Source organism: Halyomorpha halys, unplaced genomic scaffold (genome assembly GCF_000696795.3).
Source record: "Halyomorpha halys isolate HHAL.00 unplaced genomic scaffold, Hhal_1.1 Scaffold12.1, whole genome shotgun sequence".
NCBI classification, from domain to species: domain Eukaryota; kingdom Metazoa; phylum Arthropoda; class Insecta; order Hemiptera; family Pentatomidae; genus Halyomorpha; species Halyomorpha halys.
Genome location: NW_027109908.1, coordinates 70,905 through 87,910, shown reverse-complemented (window position 1 = coordinate 87,910; position 17,006 = coordinate 70,905). Strand labels below are relative to the sequence as shown.

General features: G+C 30.6%; 2 protein-coding genes across 2 annotated transcripts in view; both read right to left on the bottom strand.

The window, feature by feature from the left end:
* Positions 1-5,613, bottom strand: part of LOC106679265 (1,5-anhydro-D-fructose reductase) — a 10,969-nt gene extending 5,356 nt beyond the window's left edge. Inside the window, exons 1-3 of the mRNA XM_014418328.2 lie at positions 5,468-5,613; positions 2,663-2,830; positions 2,364-2,564 (exon numbers count right to left, since the gene is read on the bottom strand). Of these exons, the coding sequence (XP_014273814.1) occupies positions 2,364-2,564; positions 2,663-2,830; positions 5,468-5,545 (447 nt within the window). The 5' untranslated portion in view covers positions 5,546-5,613. The remainder of the gene's footprint in view (positions 1-2,363; positions 2,565-2,662; positions 2,831-5,467) is intronic.
* A 5,016-nt stretch (positions 5,614-10,629) lies between these two features.
* LOC106679259 (1,5-anhydro-D-fructose reductase) lies at positions 10,630-16,445 on the bottom strand. Its single transcript, XM_014418315.3, has 6 exons — positions 16,318-16,445; positions 14,653-14,820; positions 14,364-14,564; positions 12,255-12,496; positions 10,910-11,066; positions 10,630-10,841 (listed from the first exon to the last, which is right to left on the bottom strand). The coding sequence occupies exons 1-6, from the start codon at positions 16,393-16,395 to the stop codon at positions 10,707-10,709; spliced, it is 981 nt and encodes a 326-aa protein (XP_014273801.1). The 5' UTR covers positions 16,396-16,445; the 3' UTR covers positions 10,630-10,706.
* Positions 16,446-17,006: the final 561 nt, after the last annotated feature.

Below are 17,006 nucleotides of genomic sequence, written 5' to 3'. Positions count from 1 at the left end.
AGCCATCCTCAAGGACATCTTCAATATAATTTCTTCCTCACATTAATTTAAAGTTTCTTTTGCAGGCTATTCTGCCCAGGTCATTTTCTTTATTATAAGTTAAAAGCCTATTTTTTAAAATTTAAAATCATTAATATTTAATTTATGTATTTATACCATACAAGTTGTATGGTAGTGTATTGATTGTTGATAATCTTATATAAGAAAAATTAAACATTAATGACTTTAAATTTAAAAATATATATATAATAAAGAAAATGACCTGGGCAGAAGTAGCCTGCAAAAGAAACATTAAATTAATGTGAGGAAGAAATTATATTGAAGATGTCCTTGAGGATGGCTAGAATGGCCGAAATGTTGGACTGGTGAAGAATAAAGTGTTGAGACAAAAATGGATACGAATTTTTGATTTATTTAATAAATAATTACCTTGTCTCAAGAAATTGAAATAATATAATTAAATTAAATTTCATTTTAAGTTAGTAAAAATCTATCTTGAAAAAGATTCGGAAAATCGAATTTTTAGGGTAACGCATGGTCGGATTATTGCTGTCAAAAGTTGGGTCTGCAAATTTATTTTTTTTCATGAGCCTGTGTTTAGAAATCTTAATAACTGATTTAAAAAACAAAAAAATAGTTTTGAAATTGTATGTTACTTATTCACCCATACCTGGTCGGAATACACTTAATAGTGAAATACAGTGTATGAACATAGTATGCATTTCACACCCCTTCTTTCCTTTTAGACTACTCATATGACAAGTCAGTCACGACACGCTTATAAGATAAGTAAATCTTATATAGAGAAAAGTTGGCCACCCCTATTTTAGACCTTTTATTCTCAGGTTACTGGTGATATATGGCTGTGAAGTCTGGGGAGCGGAAGTTACAATCTTTTCAAAATAGAGTCCTAAGATTTGCAGTGGATGAGAAATAGCCAATAGCATCGGGAATTACAAATGGAGTCAATAGAAGATTATTGTGAAGTAATTTTTATGATGTTCCCCTCCCAGTTGCCGACAGTGAAAGGAGCAGTGACATACAACTTGGGAAACCCAACCTCAACCCAAGACTGCAAGACAGCCTGTTATAAATTCTATTATTGTTATTAGGGGGGCCACGGTGTGGTACAGTGTGGCAAGGCGTCTGTCTACCAACCCAAAGGTTGTGAGTTCGAGCCCCACCCTACCCGGGATTTTTGCTATATATAAACTGTATAAATGTTGGATCACCGATTTCAATGTTATTTTTTTTGGTGAAAGTACATTGACAAATATTAGTTGCGTATTCGAGGGTTCTTGCCAATGCGCCCTAGGAGTGTCTGTTAGATTTTTATACCCACAAAAAACAAACCCTTGGATACAAATGTTAGTGTTAATTAAAGGAACAAAGTTTCGTCTTTGGTCGAAAATCACAAAAATTTTAATATGTTCAACACTACATTAATCTATACGAAACTTAACAGGGACTTGGAACCATCTAAACAGCACGAGATGGATGGTACAAATCGTACCTTCTTATTCTAATCAGTACAGGAGCAATAAAATGAAACGTTTCAGAAGTTTTTTATATTTCACATAAAATCTAAAATATATTTATATGACTAGGAAGAATGAAAATTCAGCTTTCCAAGAGATATATTTACTTTGCATTTGGACAATAGTGTAAGGAATTATGAATATATTACGTGAAGGCAGGACATCAACAGAGAAAAACAATCTCCCAAAAATCGAACCGAAACATTTTTAGTTTTTAATTTATATAAAAATCCGTATTTAAAGGTTTCAAAAAACTCTAACTTAATTTTTCCCAAACAAAATTTATTTGGTTTACTTGACAAGAAACGACTTTTGGTTATTATAATTTTTTAAACTCATTCAATACGACCGATAATCTTGTATACAATAACAGTAAAATACATGCAGAGCAAATGCGGAATACAATGATATAAAAAAAATTCTAATAAAATATAAAAAATAATTTTTCTCTTCTCTTGGAGCGCATTGGTAAGAACCCTCAGACATATGCCTTAAATTTTTTGACTTGGTATCACCAAACAAACTTTCCTGAAACCTGTGATCCCACTTCCTCTTGTGAGTTTACTGGGCCCGTAATTTTATTCCTTTATAAAGGTAACAATTGTATTCCTATGTATCTTAATTATTGTTTAAATTGAATTGTAATAGTGCTTATTACAGAATAAAATGACATAAGAACAATCACACAGAATTTTTGATTTAAAAATTCTTTTTTTGGTGTCATATATTATTTTAAAATTGTATCCAATCGCGAATATTCTAATTAAATTTCTCATCAATATATTTATGATACTGTAACGAATGGAGTATAGTACCGATACTTACTTTCCATATATCTACAAGATCGGTTTCCATGTCCAACTCTCGTTCAACTGTCGGGGGAACAACCTTAAACGGATCGTCAGGTCTTTTATAACCAATTGGAGAATGGACAAGATAAAGGTCCACGTAGTCTAGTTGAAGGTCAGCAAGAGATTTCTTCAAATATATCTCTACATCTTCTCTTCGATTTCCATGATCTGGAAGCTGAAAGTCCAAGGATAGTTAATAAATTATCTTAAATAATAAAACTAAATTATTTAAATTTATTTATAACTTTATTTTTTAAATTCTAACTAAAGTACCTTAGTGACTATGAAGAGCTCTTCCCTCTTGATTTTACCACTGTCAAGAATCTTTTTTAGCGATCGACCGATATCGGCTTCATTATTGTATCGAAATGCGGTATCGAAGTGTCTATAGCCTGCGTCAAGAGCTGTGTTCAAAGCGTCGTCCATCTCCTCAGCTTTGATCTGAAAAATATTATTTTTGTTTTCTAAATTATAATATAAGATTCCATTTAAATTCGTATTAAATATATTTCAAAATTTTGGTTAAGGAAATGATAAGTGAGAAATCTTAGCTCAAACCAATTGTAAAATATACGAATTTCCAATAGTCAGTGAGATTGAGGATGGCAGATTAGTAAAGAATTAGTACAAGAGCCGAGAAGAAAAAAAGTCAGTTATATCACCCCAATTTTTGATTACTTCAATAACAACTACTTGTCAAAATTGATGAGTCTGCCAAGTATAGGTAGGGGGATTAAAAAATGGCGGCTGTTTCAAAATCAACAACAAAATTATCCAGTATTCCTAGGTTGTGTGCAAGACAATCAATTACAACCTGATGGCCTGACCTTCCAACATGGATGATGTTACTCTTGCAGGGATTTATACCTAATCCTGATAGTACAAGAGCCGGGAAGAAAAAAAGGCATTTTGATTACATAAATGAAAACAATGTATAATTATTAGTAAAAATTGATGAGTCTGCCAAGTATAGGTAGGGGGAATAAAAAATGGCGGCTATTCGAAAGTGATAAAAAAAATTAATTTTTCATTCGGAGCTTTATATCTTAAAAACTACAAACAACACTAGAAAATCCAAGAGAACATTATTTAAAGAAGAGTAAATTTGCTGGAAAATTATCCATAAAATTTAAAAAGCAAAATTTCTTAAAAATCAACTGAAAGATAAGTTAGTTAATTTATTTTGAGAAATCTATATCTCAGCACTCAAATTAAAGCTAGCTTAATGGACTATAAAGAAGCTTATGACCTTTACTTTCGTAGGAATAGTAATTTTCATGATATTTCCTAAAATAAATTGATTTATAGTTGTTCGCACCATAAAAAATTTGATTTATGAAAAACTTTATTTCAGAAACCATTGGTACTATAAAGTAGTTTATGACACTTATCTTCGTAGGGGTAGTAGTTTTTATGATATTCACATATGAATATAAATTTGGCAAATGAAAATTTGTCCGAACAACTATAAATCAATTTATTTTAGCAAATTTCATGTAAACTATTACTTCGTAGACAAACATCATGAACTACTTTATAGCTCATTAAACTAGCTTTAATTTGAGTGTTAATAGACATCTGTACGTTAAATGGTTTTTGAGATATAAATTTTTCAAAATAAATTCACTAAATACTGATCTTTTAGTACGTTCCATACAATATTTTTATGAAATGTGTACTAATTTTAATTACAATAAAAATAATTCAAAACTGATAAGATAGGATTAGAAGTTTTTATGATATTTTCACAGGATATATTGTCAGAACAGCTATAAATCTACTTATTTTAGCAGATATCATGAAAACTATTACTCCTACGAAGATAAACCTTATGTACTACTTTATAGTACATTGAATTAGCTGTGATTTGATTCCTAATAGACATCTGTACCTCTAATGGTTCCTGAGATATAGTCTTTAATTTCTTTTGACATAAAAATTAGTACTTCTTTGAAGATAAATGTTATAAACTATTTTATAGATCATTAAACTACATTTATCTTTAGTGCTGGCAGAAATATATACATCTAATGGTTCCTGAGATGTTTGTTTCCCAAAATTAACTCACTAACTACTGATTTTTCTTTATGAAATGTTACATTTAAAAAAACTTATCTCAGGAAATATCAAATGTAAACGGCTCTATAGTAGAGTAAATTTACTAAAATATGAGCCTTAATTTTAGTAAATTTACTCTACTTTATTAGTATCGTAGGTAACTGTAAAGATATGAAGCTCACAATAAGATATTTTAAATTTAATTGACTATAAAATATTTACTTTTAACTAAACATATTTTTCATCGAATTAATCAAAATTTAGGTTGAAATAACCCAACCCATTTTTGCTAATTTATTATTTACTTTTAAACAAAAATAAAAATTATAAATTAATTAAATTATAAACTTGATATTGATATTGTGCAATGATATTTTGTAATTCTAGTATTTTAAATTGCTAAATCGATTATTCATGTATGATGTTTCTTATCTTGTTGGATGCTTTATAAGTTTAGATTAATATTCCATTTATGTTTGTTAAATTATTGAGTGTTTATCTCTGTAATAAAATTAAAATTAAAATTTCTATTAATATTCAAATTATATTTACGCTTTAAAGTTGTCATTTATGCCTTAAATTAAGTTCATTTAGTTTCTCTTTGTATCTTTGTATTATTTGTTGTATTCGTTGTGTATTATTTTATTATGTGAGGACTTTTGTACAGTTCTTATCATAAATAAATAAATACTGGGTTGCTAGGAAACGGATTACGGTAGATACAATTTGAATCCAATGGTAACATAATAAAGTTTTCATGCCTGGAATTTACAAATATTTCTATTAATCTAATTTTAGCCAAGAGGTCGGGTCTGACGGTTTGAACAAATGTTTTCTTTTTCGTTATTTGTTTTTCAAAGCACGTAACTCCCCTTACAATTAATAATAATCTAAATGAAGTCACTAAAATAAAAGTTTATAAAATAAAAAAATGGACATAGTTTCTTTTACCCCGGAGGATATACGTACAGATATATTTCAACACTAATAAAATATTAATATATCATGTACTCTACGAACCTGCATCATACCTAGCCCGATATAGGGCATCTTCACTGTACTGTGTTTCAGATAACTACTCTTCGAGAGTGGAGCCATCTTGACTTCTGTTCTGCACTGAGGTTTGTGTCCAACTGCCCGAGTTCAGCTCTGTATTTATTTATTGAGGTGGCCTTGGCAACTGATAATACGAGTGATAATCAATTACGTGTTGTGTTGCTTCGTTTAGCGTAATGTTCATTCAGTTATTGACTATGAAAGTGTTCATTCATTGTATTAAAGATTTTATTTTACTTTTAATTTAATTAGTTTTTTTTTTCCCAAACCAATGATTTATACTTTCTCTAAAGAGATGCTCCTAGTCAAAAAAAAAAAAAAAAAGAAAAAAAAAAAAAGAGCATTAGAAACATTGCCAAAATATTTATGTACCTGGCATATTTAATCAAATGCATATAATTATACAAATAAATATAATATAATAGACGAAGAAGACGAGATTTATGAGAGGATTATTAGAAAGATTATTATCAGGGGATTATCATATCCCTCACTCATCCTCCACTGGAGAGATAGACCCCGGGATCTTATGGGGATCTACTCTTTCCTCCACAAGGGGGGGGGGGAATAGCTCGGTCCAGAGTTCCCCTAAATATAAATATTATAAAAGGAGAAGATGGTGGGGGTGCGGTCAGCAGAAAAACACAAATAAAAAAAAGATTAACTAACTTAAACACAAACTTCTCCTCTCATAATTTTTATTAAAGAGTTGGGTATTGAGAGATTCGGGCCTAGGCATACAATGTTCTGTAGATTTGAGGGAATATCCGTTGATTGGGTGTAGCCAGAATATCTGCCTAAACACCCTTATGAAGACGTGAAAATCAGGTAAAACGTCGGCATAAATAATCTTTTGTTTATTTGTGCTTTTCTGATATGTTATATTTAAAAAAAAACCTATCCCAGGAACTATTAAATGTAAACAGCTCGATATGCTCATATTTTAGGAAATGTACTCTACTTTATTAGTGTCGTAAGTAAATTTAAAGATATGGAGCTCTGAATGAGATATTTTAAATTTTTTATACCCTCTAAATATAATTGGCAGACTAGAAAATGTTTACTTTTAACTAAACATATTTTTCATTAAAGTAATCAAAATTTTGGGTGAAATAACTGACTTTTCCATGGGGCTCTTGTCCTAAAAGGAAACGAAACGCTGTTTTTGCTAATTTATTATTTACTTTTAAACAAATGGTTCCTATTCATCCCTCTATTCTCAGTCCGCTGGTGTTCCTCAAGGTTATCCTTGAGTCCTATCCTCTACACCGTCTATAAAGCTGAAATTCCAACCAATCCTAACACAATCCTCACCACGTATGCCGATGACACATGTGTGCTCGCTGTTAATAATAACCCATTAATTGTATCCCAAAATCTCCAATCCCATATCACAGCCCTCGAAGATTGGTGTCGTAATTGGAGGATCAAGATAAATTCCAAGAAATCCCATCAAATCACTTTACCCTTCGTCGTAAACCTACTGACTGACCTACAGTTTCATTTAATGATGTTACTCGTACCCCTGTCGAACAGATCCGCTACCTTGGACTACATTTGAACAAACGATTAACCTGGAATCCTCACACCAGACTGAAAAGACAGGAAACTGCACGTCGATTTCGACTATTACAGCACTTACTAAACAAACGGTCTAAACTTCCAACACATTACAAAAGACTGATCTACATGATTGTAATAAGGCCAATCTGGACATATGGAGTTGGGCTTTGGGGTTCCACTAAACCTTCGAATTCTTCTCGTATTCAATCCTTACCATCCAAAATCCTCAATGCTCTTTACTGTGTTACAAATAAAACCATACATAAAGACCTTAATGTTCCCTATGTAACCAATCTAGTCCGAACCAGATATCACTCTTTCCATTATTAACTCTCTAACCACTCAAACCCCCTAGTTTTTAATCTTGCATCCTCTTCCATTCCTGACAATCCTCCAAGGCGCCTGAAAAGAAGATGACCACGAGACCAGCTAATGTAAAATGTTATTAGAGTGGTACCAATGGGTAGTTTCTCTACACTCCAGTAACACTCCAATTTAACTTAGATCAGATTTACTAAAGGTATTATAATGTACAGTTGTAAATAACAATAAATAAAATGAGGATGATTGTATTTAAGATTTTATTTTACTTTTAATGTATGAAGAAGATGGTAAGGGTTGCAGTAAAAAAAGAACAAATAGTTTTTAACTACTTAATATCCGACGTTTCGCCCCACATTGCAGAGCTTTGTCAGAACTAAAAAGATACAAAGATACAAGGACGTTACAACAATAACTTATAAAAAGGTTTATAAAAAATATAAATAAAAGTATATATACTAAAATTATATTATATTTATTCTTTCACGACCTTTATTTAATCTCAACTTTCTTCTTCATTTTCCGTCTGTTATTGTGTTCCCACATCTCCTTTTCTGTTTTTTTTCTTCTTATTATATGTGTTTCCTGTACTATTTTAACGGTACATTTTACGTAACTTTTCAGTTTTTTATTATTACTATTGTTATGTAATTTTTTTTCTTATCATTCAAGATTATTTTACCTTGCTTCCTTTTATTTATATATAATTTTTTTATCACTTATTTTTTACATAATATTCATGCTACTTTAATTGACCATTTTGTATCTTATTGTTGTAATGTTCTTAGCTGTTTTTGTATCTTTTTAGCCCTGATGAAACCATGCAAAGTGGGGTTCAACACCTTAAAGTAGCACTCAAATAGAAACCAATATAACTGATTTTTTTTATGCCATAAGTTCTGTATTGTTTTCACAAAATAAAAGTATATTCATATAAAAACTTGATATCCGAATGAAAACTATGTATAATTACTAGTCAAAGTTGATTAATCTGCCAAGTATAGGTAGGGGGAATAAAAAATGGCAGCTGTTTCAAAACCTTAAAAAAATATTAATTTTTCATTCGGAGCTCTATATCTTTTTAAATTTAAGAAAATTTAAGAGAACATTATTTAAAGAAGAGTAAATTTGCTGAAATACTAGCCCTAAAAGAGCTTTTTAAGTCCAATAGTTCTCGAGAGATAGCTTTTTAAAAAGCAAAATTTCTTTAAAATCTTATGAAAGATAAGTAGTTAGCTAATTTATTTTGAGAAATATATATCTCAGGAACTATGAGACGTACAGATGTCTATTAGCACTCAAATTAAAGTTAGTTTAATGGACTATAAATAAGTTTATAATCATTACCTACGTAGGAATAGTAGTTTTCATGATATTTGCTAAAACAAATTGATTTATAGTTGTTCGGACAATAAATATGATTTATGCTTGAAGAAGTTTGTCGGGGGGTGCGGTCAGCAAAGAACAACATAAATAAACAAAAACCATATTTATTTATTTTATGCCGACGTTTCGACCTGAGTTTCAGGTCTTCATCAGGGGTTGTGTCGTAGAGGAGGGAAAGATTAGTACTGGACTAGTACTACTCCTCGTACCCCAGTACTAATCTTTCCCTCCTCTACGACACAACCCCTGATGAAGACCTGAAACTCAGGTCGAAACGTCGGCATAAAATAAATAAATATGGTTTTGTTTATTTATGTTGTTCTTTGCTGACCGCACCCCCGACAAACTTCTTCAAGCATTAATCTACGGTCAACTATCTACACCTCAAATATGATTTATGAAAACTTTTATTTTAGAAACCATTGGACGTACTGATGCAGCACTCAAATTAGAGCTAGTTAAATTTACTACAAAATAGTAAATTATTTTTAACTTTGCAGGATAGTACAAGGATAGTTGTAGTTTTTATGATATTTGACAAAATAAACTCACAAAATGTTAATTTCTAGTTGTCCGTATAAAATATTGGATTTTTGAAAAATATGTCTCTAGATCCATAAGAGGCACATATGTCTGCCAACACACAAAATAAAGGAAATTTAACTAACTATAAAGTAATTTATGACACTTATCTTCGTAGGGGTAGTAGTTTTTATGATATTCACATATGAATATAAATTTAGCAAATGAAAATTTGTTCGAACAACTATAAATCAATTTATTTTAGCAAGTTTCATGTGAACTATTACTCCTACGAAGATAATCATCAGAAAATACTTTATTTATGAAAAACTTTATTTCAGAAACCATTGGACGTACTGGTGTCTCCCAACACCCCAAATAAATAAAATTTAACTTACTATAAAGTAGTTTATAACACTTATCTTCGTAGGGGTAGTAGTTTTTATGATATTCACATATGTATATAAATTTGCCAAATGAAAATTTGTTCGAACAACAATAAATCAATTTATTTTAGCAAGTTTCATGTAAACTATTACTCCTACGAAGATAAACATCAGAAAATACTTTATAGCTCATTAAACTAGCATTAATTTGAGTGCTAATAGACATCTGTACATCAAATAGTTTTCGAGATATAGATTTTCAAAATAAATTCACTAACTACTGATCTTTCAGTTCATCACATACAACATTTTTATGAAATGTTGCTTTTAAAAAAGCTATATTTTGAAAAATATTTAACTCTGTTAGGGCTCATATTTTAGCAAATTTTCTCTTCTTCAAATGACGTTCTCTTAGGTTTTCTTGTGATGTTCCTATTTTCTGAGATATAGAGCACCGAATGAAAATAATCCTCCTGCCTATACTTGGCAGACTCATGAATTTTGACTAGTAATTATACATAGTTTTGTTTAATGTTGAGTACATTAAAGCAATCAAATATTGGTGTGAGATAACTGCCTTTTTTCTTCTCTTGGGCTTTTGTACTATATGTTTGCAAATGGTTTTGTATTACAATCCACACTGCACTTGTGGTCGGTACCCTACTGGAATTGTTATTTTTCAATTTCGAAATTGTGTAGCCAGCGATAAGTGGGCTTCGAACCTTCGAGTTCGCTTAGCCTTATTAAGATTGTTATCTGGGAATATTTATTGATTTTGTCCGAGACGAATTGTCCATTTTGTCTATAGTAGAAAAAATAAATTCGACCCATTGGTCTAAAACTATTGAATTCGTAAATTGTTAGAAATCTTCACTGTCCTCTACAGTTCTAATCTTTAAGTATTGGTAGATTGATGGGTATGGTAAAAAGTTAAATAAAAATGAAGCATTTAAAAAATATATAATAATGTATTTTGTTATTTTTTTTTAAATATTCATATAATTGTAGAATATTCAAGTATTCTTTCATTTTTCAAAAGGGTATTCAGGATGTTGGACGGCCTTACCGAAGACAACTTTATTAAATATCCTTCCATCTTCTCCACGATCCAGGGCTCTGATCCTGTCAAATTCTTCTTTTGTTAGTTCGAAATCGTATACCTGTAAAAAATGATTGCCGATTATATAACTTATGTATTACAAAAATAATAAAAAATATCAATACGTACATCGATATTTTGTCTTATTCTTTCTGGATTTGAACTCTTTGGTATTATTCCAACACCACATTCCGCCAAAAACCTCAGTATGATTTGTGCAGGCTGCTTGTTGTACTTCTCAGCTATTTCTTTAATCACTGGGTCCTTGAGTGGTTCTGCAGCATCTCTAAAATCATTATGATTGGAATTCTTAATTAAATAGGAAAATTAATTCTTAATGAATTAATTATTAAAACTAAGTATTTGTAGTAAATTAACAGTTCGAATCTTTATAAATTATTAAAAATATTAAAAGTTTGGTTAGCTACGAATCGACATAAATGGAATCGATTAACAGTATGTACTAAATGTCCAGTTTATGCCCTAAAACAGTTAACAAGTTAATGATTAGCCCACTTTTATGAATAAAATGAGAACAATCTAATATGCAAGTGAATGTCAAATAAGATGGATTGTTTACATGTTTCCAAGAAGTGTATTACGTAGATGCAGAGGGCTCTGCAAGATTTATAGACATTATAGTCGTTTAGTGGGACTAAAAAGGAAACATTAATTATAGATTCCACAATAAGATTCGAAACGAATCAGGATCGGAGTGTATAGTTTTCCATATTTATACAAAATGTATTCCTTACAAACAGGAAACGTATACAGAGGAATTTGGCAACAATTTCAAAAAATCAAAAATTGGGACATGAAATATTCATAGTTGTATCAAAGTATTTTGTATTTATAATAATCATTATTTAAATGACGACTATTTCCAATAAAAGCGTTTTGGTGTGAAAGTATAGGAACTAACCATCTTACACCAAGTAATTTTTTGTTGAGGCTGGGTGTTAAAAAGACCAGTTTCAGAGAATGGCGAAAGCCATTGTTCTGGACTCACTGGGAATCCTACATCATCATTTGAACAATACCTTGGCTGGGTATTGTCAACTCTATGAGTAAATAAGGGGGGGGCCTATACCAGTTGAATACACTCGACTGGTATAGACAAAAAAATGTATTCAACTGGAATAGACAATTATTTGTAACATTTTTTGTATTTTGCTAAATAATTGATTTCTAAGGATTATCAGTGAGTCCAGAACAATGGTTTACGCCATGCTCTGAAACTGGTCCTCTTAACATCCAACCCCTCCAAAAAATTATTGTTGTAAGAAGAATGGTTCCTCTACTTTCAAATCAAAACGCTTTCATCGGAATTTGGCGACAATTAGTTCCCTACCTCTTCCTAGAGCCATGCCTCAAGTTATTATTAACTACCTTCCCTCATCATCCAATATTAGTAATATAATACTTAAATCAGTTATTCTTATCATTATTTCTTTTCTCTTCATAAGATATTTACTTCATAGATTCCAGAAAAGGCCTTATTCCAGGAGATCCGAAAGCTGAGAACGCAGTTACAGTGATATCATTCTGATGACAGAAAGCCACAAGCTCTTTCTCCTGGAGGTAGATTGTCATCTCAGTCTGGTTATTCACTGGCCGTATCCTGCAGTTGTCCAGGATCTTTTGAGTCTGCCTAATGTTAAATTTAGAAATTCCGATATACTTAGCCCTACCAGCGTCTACCTGAGCTTCCATTCCCTGAAACCGTTAAAGAGGTAATTTTCCAACTGTTTATTGGGGATGAATAAGTAATTTAATTTTGACATTGTTTAAAATATTTTAGCAAACACTTAATTTTTTTTTATGTGAGAATTTATTTTATAATATTAACTAATAAAATCACAAATATTTGAATAATGCATTAACTCTTGAGATTTTATGTGAGAAGTTGGGGTTGCGTTCAGTGAATAACACATAAGTAATAATTAAACGCTATTTATTAGTTCCAACGTTTTGGCCAGAACTACCAGCCTGCATCAGGGCTAAGAATAAAACATATGAAAACAACCATAATGAATAAAAAGACGTAAAGAAAATCTAGATAACAAATAATATTGGTATATAAATAGAATCGGAAGAAAATATATCGTGAAAGTATTATAAGAATATGTCAGTAGTATGAGAATATAATAATATTAAAATTATGAATTAATTTCATGTACGTTTTCTTTTTCACTTTTTTCATAACATTAATTTTCTAATATAATTTTAGCATAGCAACAGCATTAGAAGGGGTGATTTAAAGAGATTTATGATCGGGGTAAAAGTCCAGTTGGGTAGTAAAAATAAAATACCCAAATAGTCTACATTGTAAAACAATCTTTGTGGAAGTAGAGCCCAAGAAGTAAACTACACATTATTAAAAAGGGCATCAAGCCTTTGGGTACCTTCAGTAGAGAGGTGGTTGTACTGACCAGGCTGAGAATAGGTCACACGAGGCTCACTCACTCCTATCTTATTCCAAAACAAACGCCTCTTAACTGCCAGTATTGCAAAAAAAATTGACAATTACCCACATTTTACAAGAATACCAATATTTCACACTACACCTCAATAACTTTGGATTAAATCCGGATATTTCAAAAACCCTTAAAGATGATGATAAAGCAGTGAAATTATTGTTGAAGTTTTTAAAATAATAAGGATTACTGACAAAAATACAACATCGTATAGATAAAAAAAATAATAAAATTTAAAATTGTTAATAAATAAAAGCAGAAATTAAATTAAACAAATGTAAAAAAAAATAAATAAGAAATAAATGGTGTTAGAGAACATTGATGTTTTGTGCAACTAAACAAAAACAAACAAACAGGAAAGATAATATAAAAAAAAGGGTATTATGTATTTATATTAAAAAAAGCATATACAATGTATATTTTATAGTGGATTTTCACATGATTAATCCTACAGATAGGAGAAGGGTCCCGAAACGTCAAAAAAAGAATATTAACACATGAAGAACTAATAGTAAAATCCTTGCAGAGACTGGTCAGTCAATATCTCATAATATGAAGGCATGGAGTTTAAGATGGGCGGGGCATGTGGCGTATAGCGATATACCTCTACATAAAAATGAACGCTAGTATAATTGGCAAGAGATCACATGGGAGGCCATAGACAGAATCAATAAAGATGCGAAAGAAATGCACGCAGCAAATTGGAAACCAGTAGTCAAGACAAGCAAGCTAGAGAAGGCTGTAGAACCAACCAAAAAAAAAAGTTCATATTACTGTATCTTCTTATAATATTTACTACACATTTTCTTTCAATACTACTTATATATCATTATTGCCGGTTATCTTCTTATAATATTTACACCATACATTTTCTCTCATTACTACTTATATATCATTATTGCCGGTTATCTTCTTATATTTTAAATAGCCTACTTCCTTTTATTCATTTTGATTGTATTTTGTACTTAACCCTTAAGAAGGCATGAAATTCTGGCCGAAACGTTGGCACTAGTAGAAATAAATGTCTCACTTACCTGCGTTCTTCACTGACAGCAACCCAAGCATTTTATATACAATTCCATGAAGCATTGAATACTGATACTTACTTTCCATATATCTACAAGATCGGTTTCCATGTCCAACTCTCGTTCAGCTGTCGGGGGAACAACCTCAAACGGATCGTCAGGTCTTTTGTAACCAATTGGAGAATGGACAAGGTAAAGGTCCACGTAGTCTAGTTGAAGGTCAGCAAGAGATTTTTTCAAATATATCTCTACATCTTCTCTACGATTTCCATGATCTGGAAGCTAAAAGTCCAAGGATAGTTAATAGATTATCTTAAATAATTAAAGTAAATTATTTAACACATTATTTTTTAAATTATAACTGAAGTACCTTAGTGACTATGAAGAGCTCTTCCCTCTTGATTTTACCACTGTCTAAAATCTTTTTTAGCGATCGACCGATATCGGCTTCATTATTGTATCGAAATGCTGTATCGAAGTGTCTATAGCCTGCGTCAAGGGCGGTGTTCAAAGCGTCGTCCATCTCTTCAGCTTTGATCTGAAAAATATTATTTTTGTTTTCTAAATTATAATATAATATTCCATTTAAATTCATATTAAATAATTTTCCGAATTTTGTTAAGGGATAAATCTATTATTATTTTGACTTTCGTTAACCTATATATACATGGAATATATAGTAAAGAGAAGGATTGTGATTGTTAAAAATTTCAAATTCGATATTTGAGATCTCTGAGTCAAAATAAACAAGTATCGCAAAATGATCCGCTAGTCTGTGTGTATAACTGCACTAACAGGTGTATAGAATTGAAGAACCTAAATTAATAAAACCTAAAACTCTATTCTAGCAGTCAAAATTTTTAGGCTCTTTAATAAAAAAAGAAATATCTATATTCGCAATTTTATTTTGATTAACAAACCACGTTTCATTGATTTAAATTTTTTCTAATGTGTATTAATACAATAACACAATTACAATAAAAATAATTCAAAACTGATACGATAGGATTTAGAAGTTTTTATGATATTTTCACAGGATATATTGTCAGAACAGCTATAAATCTACTTATTTTAGTAGATATCATGAAAACTATTACTCATACGAAGATAAACCTTATGTACTACTTTATAGCACATTGAATTAGCTGTGATTTGATTCCTAATAGACATCTGTACCTCTAATGGTTCCTGAGATATAGATTATATAAATCAAAGATTTTGTCTGAACAACTAGAAATCAACATTGGGAATTTCTTTTGGCATATGTCATAAAAATTAGTAATACTACGAAGATAAATCTTAAAAACTAAACTACTTTATAGATCATTAAACTACATTTATCTTTAATGCTGGCAGAAATATGTACATCTAATGGTTCCTAAGATGTTTGTTTCCAAAAATTAACTCACTAACTACTGATGTTTCTTGATGAAATGTTGCATTAAAAAAACTTATCTCAAGAAAAATTAAATGTAAACGGTTCTATTATTTTAGTAAATTTACTCTACTTTATTCGTTCGTCGGTAACTTTAAAGATATGGAGCTATAAATGCAATATTTTAAATTTTTTGTTCCCCCTAAATATAATTGACAGACTATAAAAGATTTACTTTTAACTAAACATATTTTTCATTAAAGTAATAAAAATTTGGGGTGAAATAACTGACTTTTCCACCGGGCTCTTGTCCTAAAAAGAAATCAAATGCTGTTTGTCCAATGATATTTTGTAATACTAGTATTTTAAATTGCTAAATTGATTATTCATGTATGATGTTTCTTATCTTGTGTGATATTTTATAAGTTTAAATTTATATTCCATTTATGTTTGTTAAATTATTGAGTGTTATAGGTTATAAAATTAAAGTTAAAACTTCTATGAACGTTTAAATTATGTTTACGCTTTAAAGTTGTCATTTATGCCTTAAATTAAGTTCATTAAGTTTCAGTCTCACTATATCTTTGTATTGTTTGTTGTATTCCATGTGTATTATTTTATTATGTAAGGACTTTTGTAATATACATATACTCTACGAACCTGCATCATACCTAGCCCGATATAGGGCATCTTCACTGTACTGTGTTTCAGATAACTACTCTTCGAGAGTGGAGCCATCTTGACTTCTGTTCTGCACTGAGGTTTGTGAATACTGCTTGGATTCAGGGCCTGTATTTATTATTGAAGTAACCTTGGCTACTGATAAGGCGAGTGATAATTACCTGAAGTGTTTTTAACAAAAGTTGCGATGTGCAGCGTAATTTTCATTCAGATATTGACAATGAATGTGTTCATACCTACTAATTGGGTTTTTATGTTTTCATATATTTTTTTCTAAATTTATTTACATTTTTATGCTTCCTAAGAACATACGGATATCAAATACGGTGCCCAGGCAGAGGACGACTCTTCTGTACCTACTTTCGCTAAAGATAGAGTATAAACGATATGACAATCCTAAGACCAGTCACACTGCTTGCAATTTTTCACCATTCTCTAGTATCGAGCTATTGAAGTTTTTTTTTAGCTATTAAAGATTTTTTTTTTATTACCAAGTCATTTTTGGTATAGGCAACTCTACGCAGTCTATTCTAACCAGAGCAGAGGGGTTGAATAACCCCTTCTTCTCTCTTCACGTATATCAGAAATAGCCCTGAAGAAGGTAAAAAAAGAAAAAAGTACCTAGGTAAGCAATCATGTAACATACATACATATATATATATATATAT